This window comes from Perognathus longimembris, chromosome 25 (genome assembly GCF_023159225.1).
Source record: "Perognathus longimembris pacificus isolate PPM17 chromosome 25, ASM2315922v1, whole genome shotgun sequence".
Lineage (NCBI taxonomy): Eukaryota > Metazoa > Chordata > Mammalia > Rodentia > Heteromyidae > Perognathus > Perognathus longimembris.
In genome coordinates this window covers 15,658,046-15,665,299 of record NC_063185.1, presented here as the reverse complement: position 1 = coordinate 15,665,299, position 7,254 = coordinate 15,658,046, and the positions used below count along the sequence as shown (strand labels likewise).

General features: G+C 55.9%; 1 protein-coding gene across 1 annotated transcript; it reads left to right on the top strand.

The window, feature by feature from the left end:
• The first annotated feature begins 2,092 nt into the window (after window positions 1–2,092).
• Nhp2 (NHP2 ribonucleoprotein) lies at window positions 2,093–7,144 on the top strand. Its single transcript, XM_048334354.1, has 4 exons — window positions 2,093–2,336; window positions 2,809–2,878; window positions 5,838–5,943; window positions 6,757–7,144. Exons 1-4 carry the CDS (start codon window positions 2,177–2,179, stop codon window positions 6,880–6,882), a joined length of 462 nt encoding a protein of 153 aa, XP_048190311.1. The 5' UTR covers window positions 2,093–2,176; the 3' UTR covers window positions 6,883–7,144.
• The last annotated feature ends 110 nt before the right edge of the window (window positions 7,145–7,254 follow it).

The following is a 7,254-nucleotide window of genomic DNA, read 5'->3' as shown; positions in this document are numbered from 1 at the left end:
GCCCAGGCAGAGAAATCCAAGAGGCTCTCATCTCTAACTACCAAAATGGTGAAACTGGAACTGTGGCTTTGGGCCCCAAATACAAGCCCTAGTACCAACACAGCAACATAATTTTTGAGGTTTTTTTTTTTTTTTTTTTTTTTGCAAGTCCTGGGGCTTGAATTCAGGGCCTGGGCACTTTGCTGCGCTTCTTTTGCTCAAGGTTAGCATTCTAGCCACAGCAAAACTTCTGGTTTGTTTTTTTTTTTTTTTTTTTTGGCCAGTCCTGGGCCTTGGACTCAGGGCCTGAGCACTGTCCCTGGCTTCTTCCCACTCAAGGCTAGCAGCACTCTGCCACTTGAGCCACAGCGCCGCTTCTGGCCGTTTTCTGTATATGTGGTGCTGGGGAATCGAACCTAGGGCCTCGTGTATCCGAGGCAGGCACTCTTGCCACTAGGCTATATCCCCAGCCCCAACTTCTGGTTTTTACTGTTTATGTGGTACTGAGGAATCGAACCCAGGGCTTCACGCGTGCGAGGCAAGCACTCTGCCACTAGGACACATTTCCAGCCCATTAATTTTTTTTAATATAAAAAAATTTAGCTGGGCGCTTGGGGGCTCAGGCCCGTCATCCTAGGTACTCAGGAGGCTGAGACTGAGGGTCACTGTCGGAAGCCAAGCTGGAGCAGGAAAGTCTGTGCTACTCTTACCTCCCATTAACCACCAGAAAACAGGAAGTGGTGCCGTGGCTCCCAGTGGTGGAGGGCTAGCCTGGAGCGAAAAAGCGCAGAGAGCAGCCAGGCCCTGAATCAAGCCACACACACACACAATAAATTAATTAAGCACTCTATTCGACTTTAATAACTGTGCCCCTCTCTCCAGGATTTAGTGGTCAGTTGTGAGTTGACTTAACCGACCTGTGTCCCCGCAGCTACCAGAACATCCCTGCACCAGCGTTCACCCCCGTTCCTTCGCCGCTAAGCAGCGGGCCCGAGGCGCTTCCACTTCCTCCGGAGCAGTGAGGGCTCCGAGACCCCCGCGGAAGAGGCGGGTGGGAGGCCCCCAGGCCCGCAGCCCGGGAGGCCGGCCCCGCACCCCACCCGCTTTCGCCGGTCCGGCGCTGATCGGCCGACTCCACAGCCCTCACCTGCGCCTCCTCGATCGGCTCGCACGGCCTTTCCCCTCCGCGTGCAACCCGGCAAACTCGGAGGGCAGAGTACCGCGCTGGGGAACGCCGGGGAGCGCGGGCCTGCCCGAGAGCGCCTCCCCCGCGGGCAACACCCGAGCGGATCCCCGCGGAAGAGCGCGAGCGGCCCCGGCCCGGGCGCTCGGGGGAGGGCGGGGCGGTGAGGCCCCGGCGCTTCCACGAGAGGCCAGGGCTCCGAGAGAGAAAAAGGCAAGGGATCGATCGCACGAGAGAAAAAGCAAACAGGAAACGGCGTCAGGCTCTACCTGAACCTGCGGGGCGAGGCCCGGGGCCGGGTCCAGCGCGCGCCGTCCACGCGCAGCTCAGCAAGCGGCGTCCGACCGGGGCCCAGACGCTCAGGTGTGTGGAGCCACTCGGGCCCCGCCCCCGCCACGCGGCCCCGCCCCCCGCGCGTGGCCACGCCCCGCCTCGAGGCCCCGCCTTCCACCCGCCGCGCCCCTCCCCCTGCGCTCCCAGCACGTCACGCCCCTTTCCTCCTTTCCCGCCGCCCCCCCCCCCCTCCGCCCAAGTTGTTTCTGGCGCGCTGACCGCCCGCCCGCTGCCACCACGCCCCATGCCCTCTCATTTGTATTGGTTTTTTGCTACCTTTTGCCGGGTCGGCCTCGAATTTGCGATCCTCCTTCCCGTTTTCCCCTACCCCCCGCCCCCAGTGTCCGGGTTTACAGCACGGCGGGAATCACTGAGCAGAATTCCCCGCCCCTGTCGCCCAGGCCCCGCCCCCAGGCCCCGCCTCGTTACGGATTCCCTCTGCCCCTAAGCCGATCAGTCCGGCGAAAGCCCCGCCCCTAGGGCCGAGACTCCGCCCCTCCCAGGTCGTCAGTTAAAAGAGCTGAGCGTCGACGATTGGTCAGAGTTGAAGACCTCGTCTCCTAATTGGTGGTTGTGTTCGACAGCTTCCGGTCGGCTGCGACGACTCGGAAGTGGGTTCCCGCCGCGCCGGGCCGGGCCGCGTGGACTGCTCGGGGGGTTTCGGCTGCCGCGGAGCCTGCGATGACCAAAATAAAGGCCGATCCGGACGGCCCGGAGGCTCCGGCGGAGGCGAGCTGCGGGGAGCGAACTTATCAGGAGCTGCTGGTCAATCTGAACCCCATCGCTCAGCCCCTGGCTTCCCGCCGCCTCACGCGCAAGCTCTACAAATGTATCAAGAAAGGTGAGGCGGGCGCGGGGGTCCCGAGAGCAGGGGCGGGGGCGAGGGGGGGCCGGGGGTCCCAAGAGCAGGGGCGAGGGCGAGGGGGGCCGGGGGTCCCGAGAACAGGAGAGGGGGGGCCGGGGGTCCCAAAAGCAGGGGCGAGGGCGAGGGGGGCCGGGGGTCCCGAGAACAGGAGAGGGGGGGCCGGGGGTCCCAAGAGCAGGGGCGAGGGCGAGGGGGGCCGGGGGTCCCGAGAACAGGAGAGGGGGGGCCGGGGGTCCCAAAAGCAGGGGCGAGGGGGCCCGGGGGTCCCGAGAGCAGGGGCGGGGGCGAGGGGGGCCGGGGGTCCCGAGAGCAGGGGCGAGAGCAGGGGCGAGGGCGAGAGGAGGCCGGGGCCGGGCGTCCCGAGACCAGGAGTGCCGTCGCGGGGGTCCTGGGGGACGCGGTGCCGGGGTGCGAGGCAAGCCCTCCCTACTGACTCTTCTGTCTGCAGCTGTTAAGCAGAAGCAGATTCGGCGCGGTGTAAAGGAGGTTCAGAAATTTGTCAACAAAGGCGAGAAAGGGTAAGAACTCTGACCCAGCCCTGCACCCACTAAACTCCCTTACTTGTGGATACTGACACATCACTGTAGGACCTCAGAGCAAAGACACTGTGTAAGCCAGAGCACCTTTGCTTCGGTAGTCTCTTTCGGGCAGTGTCTTGTGGGGAAGACAATAGCATTATGCCACATACTCTCACAGAAATAATCGCAGGTTAGGGCAGAGCCATGAAGGAAAGTTACAGAGAGAATAACTTATCCCACGTTTCTGGCACTTATGAGGATCCCTGTACTGCCCACCCAGGCCAATGGTAACCTCCTTGGGAATAAGGCCCCGTGGATTCCCATCCATAAGCCTGGAACAAAGTAGGTGCTTAAAGGGACTGTTTGGGTGTTGGTGGTTAGAGCACTTAACCTAGCACGTGGGAAGGTTCCATGGTTTGCTTGGGTTCCATCCCCAGCACCACAAAACAAGGGACAACAACGTCGAGGGCTTTTTTTTTTTTTTTTTGGCCAGTCCTGGGCCTTGGACTCAGGGCCTGAGCACTGTCCCTGGCTTCTTCCCGCTCTAGGCTAGCACTCTGCCACTTGAGCCACAGCGCCACTTCTGGCCGTTTTCTGTATATGTGGTGCTGGGGAATCGAACCTAGGGCCTCGTGTATCCGAGGCAGGCACTCTTGCCACTAGGCTATATCCCCAGCCCCAACGTCGAGGGCTTTGACAAATTTTCTTTGTTTTGTTTTTTGCCAGTCCTGGGGCTTGAACTCAGGACCTGAGCACTGTCCCTGGCTTTTTGCTCAAGGTTAGTACTCTGCCACTTGAGCCACAGCGCCACTTCTGGCTATTTTCTATATATGTGGTGCTGAGGAATAGAACCCAGGGCTTCATTTATATGAGGCCAACACTTTACCACTAGGCCATGCTCCCAGCCCCCGAGAGTAAATTTTCTTAAGGCAGTCCCAGTTGACCTGAGGGCTTGTTTCTGTTTTGATGCTGGTCCTGGGGTTTGAACTCAGGGTCTAGGCACTGCCCTGTAGCTTTTTCACTCAAGGCTGAGTTCTACCACCTGAGCCACAGCCTCACTTCTGGCTTATGGGTGGCTAATTGGAGATAAGAGTCTCACTCACGATCCTCAGATCTCAGCCTCCTGAGTAGCTAGAATTACAGGCATGAGCCACCAGTGCCTGGCTGAGTTTTTGTTTTTTGAGATAGGGTCTTACTTGTAGCCCAAGTTTGCCCTGAACTGATGATATGCCATGACACCTGGACTTTGAACTGAAATCTGAAGATACTGGAATTTCGGGAGCAGGGTCCTGCCAGAAGAGTGGGTCCCAGGGCAAGGGAGAGGGTATTGGTAATGGACCTTTTTGTGGAGCCTGTAAGCTGTAGTAGGTTTAGTATACTAATTATATTTACATTTTAAGTTTGTTTCCGGCAGTTGAAGAAAGGATCAAAAGAGGAAATTTGAGGGAGTCCAGGAGAGCTGATGGAGGAGATTAAAGCTGATTGGCAAGGACATTTAGATACAGAGTAGGGAGGTGTATATGACTTCTGAAGAGATAGACAAGCCTGTTGCTTGACATTGTGGTTAGTACTAAACCAGGTTGTGTGAAAAGATTCCATTTGGTTTTTGGAGGTGCCTTGGAGATGCAGGCTTAGCTGTCAAACAAGAGTGGCCAGGAAAAGAGTGACCAGGCTAGAGAGAAGGTATGGGAGTGGATAGGGTTAAGTCATAGATGACACCTGACATTGACCGTGGATCAGATCTGCCAGGGAGAAGGTGCCAAGGAGAAACAGCAAAGACCAGGCCCAGCCATCTGAGTAACACTGATGGTTAAGGCTACCTACCACAGATAGGGGGAGTCCCTGGGGTGGGAAGGAAAGTGTAAGCAGGAGTTTGAACCAGGGCTTTGGTCTGCCTGTCACTACCCTTGGAGAACACCCTTCTTTCTAGCCCAGTATTCAGGTCTTAGGCTCTGCCCAAGTTCTCGTACCTTGGCAGCTAGGAATGCTAGGAGCTCTTGTTTCCATGGATCAGAGCACGTACTTCTTAGCCTGATATTCAAGCCCTTGGGCATGATGCTTGCCATCTCCAGCTTGGCTGTCTATCCACTCCCCATCAGATTCCAAAAATACCCCCAGACTCCTAAAAACCATTCCCTGTATACATACATGGTGCCATGCTGACTTTTAGCCTTGCCCCCCCACTTCCCCCCCCCCCGGGCTGTCTGATGTCACTTAAGTTTCACACACTGTTCCTTGCTGGTGGAAACTGACATGCGAGAAGAGCAGAGCTCTTCCATCCCTCATCTGTCTCAGCATTGCTCCATATGTCACGCTTGGTGCTATTTACCTGCTGCCAAGAAACAGCAATCATGGGAACCTGGCATGGTATAGCATACTTGGCAGTCACAGCTACTTGGAAAACGAGAATCCAGGTGTGAGGCCAGGTTAAAAAAAGCACAGGATAAGCTATGCCTGTAATCTTAGCTACTCTGGAGGCTGAGATCTGAAGATCCATCGTTCAAAGCCAGCCAGGGCAGGAAAGTCCTTGAGACTCTTACCTCCAATTAACTGCCAAAAAAAACAAAAAACAAAAAACGGAAGTAGATCTGTGGCTCAAAGTGGTACAGCTCTAGCCTTGAGTGAAAGAGCTCAGGGACAGCACCCCAAGTCCTGAGTTCAAGCCCCACAGTCTATAAAAAAACAACAACCCACGAGATCCTATCTGAAAGGGGGATCTATCTCAAGATCCCATCTCAAGCGGTAGAGCGCTTGCCTACAGCAAGCTCAAAAGATGGAGTCTCATCTCAGTACTGCAAAAAAAAAACACAGCACCTCCTCAGAAGGCATTTGCCCAACATCATTTCATTAGTGGACAGGCCCGTGTTAATAACTGCTTCTTCATAGCAAGCAGCTCTGGGGTCACAACTGAGGGGAGGGAGGGAGCAACTAGAAATACCAGTGGTTTTTCTCATTTCAGGATCATGGTTTTGGCAGGAGACACATTGCCAATTGAGGTATACTGCCATCTCCCAGTTATGTGCGAGGACCGTAATCTGCCCTATGTCTACATCCCCTCCAAGACGGTAAGTGCCCCTCCCCAAGACCCTCTACAAACACACCCTGACTGGCCTTGGGGGAGGGTGTCTGGGATACAGCCTGCACAGGCCACCCCAGCAAAGCACTTCAGAAAGGCCTGGGCGGCTTCCTGGCTCTGCTGCCTCCTAGTGGTGGGGCACAGGGGCGCAGGTGACTTGTCACTACAGGTTTTTTGTTTTGTTTTGTTCTGGCTTTTGTTTGAGATAGTGTCTCTGTGGCATTCCATGTCCAAAACACCTGGGCTCCAGCAGTCCAGTCTTAAGCCTCCTGAGGACCTGGGACTAAAGGCACATACCACCTGGTCTGGCAAATTCTCTGTAAGGGAATCCCTTCCCCTGTGGATTAAGAATGAAAGCAGATGTAAAATAAGATGCTGCATCCACGTTAGTTGTGTTTAAGCGCCCTATCACTGTCCTTGTGCATACACCACTGGGACTTCACAACAGCCATGTGGAAAAGTCTTACAGACTTTTGTGCCCAGGCTGGCTTCAAACTGTGGTCCTAAGGTATCAGCCTCCTGAGTCGCTAGGATTGCAGGCATGAGCCACTGGTGCCTAACTCAAAATGTCTTACAATGCCATGTGAACAAGTTTGACAAGAAATGTACTCGCTACCTTACGAATGTAACTGTAACCCCTCTGTACATCACCTTGACAGTAAAATTAAGTTTAAAAAATAAAATACAATGTGCACCAGTAGAACATGGTTGTGAGCCAAGTTAGGCTAGGCAGTCATCCGTTTGTGGCTGGGCATGCAGCTGGTGCGGCCTCTTTTCCCACGCAGCCTTCTCTCCTCTGTAGGACCTGGGTGCAGCCGCAGGCTCCAAGCGCCCCACCTGCGTGATCATGGTAAAGCCCCATGAGGAATACCAGGAGGCCTACGACGAGTGCCTGGAGGAGGTGCAGGCCCTGCCGCCGCCCCTGTGAAGGACACAGGCACAACTCCAGCACCTGCTCCAGAAGCTGCTAGGCTAGCGGCGGGCTGCCCGCCTTCACAGCATCTGCCCAGCCCCGAGGCACGGATTCCTCCCAGGCGGGCCCAACAGCTGTCCTCAGAGGTGGGGCCAGAGCTGCACGCTGTCTCCATCAGTGCCACTTCCTGTTGGGGAACTGTCTTCAATGCAGACAGTTCCAAGAATGTGGGATAAGGGAAGTAAATGCTAAGACTAAATAAAATGTGCTGAGTCTGTGGGTGTTCCTCACAGCAGCTGCTGGTGGGACTGAGGAGCTGGCTGGCAGGCAGGAGCGGAAGCAGAGCTCACAAAGAACTCTCCAGAGTGCTGTGAAAACCCTTGGTCT

Coding starts and splice junctions, on each gene's coding strand:
- Nhp2 (XM_048334354.1), top strand. CDS start 2,177: ATGACCAAAATAAAGGCCGATCCGGACGGCCCGGAGGCTCCGGCGGAG. Junction 2,879..5,837: donor GTCAACAAAGGCGAGAAAGG/GTAAGAACTCTG, acceptor TTCTCATTTCAG/GATCATGGTTTTGGCAGGAG. Junction 5,944..6,756: donor TCTACATCCCCTCCAAGACG/GTAAGTGCCCCT, acceptor TCTCCTCTGTAG/GACCTGGGTGCAGCCGCAGG.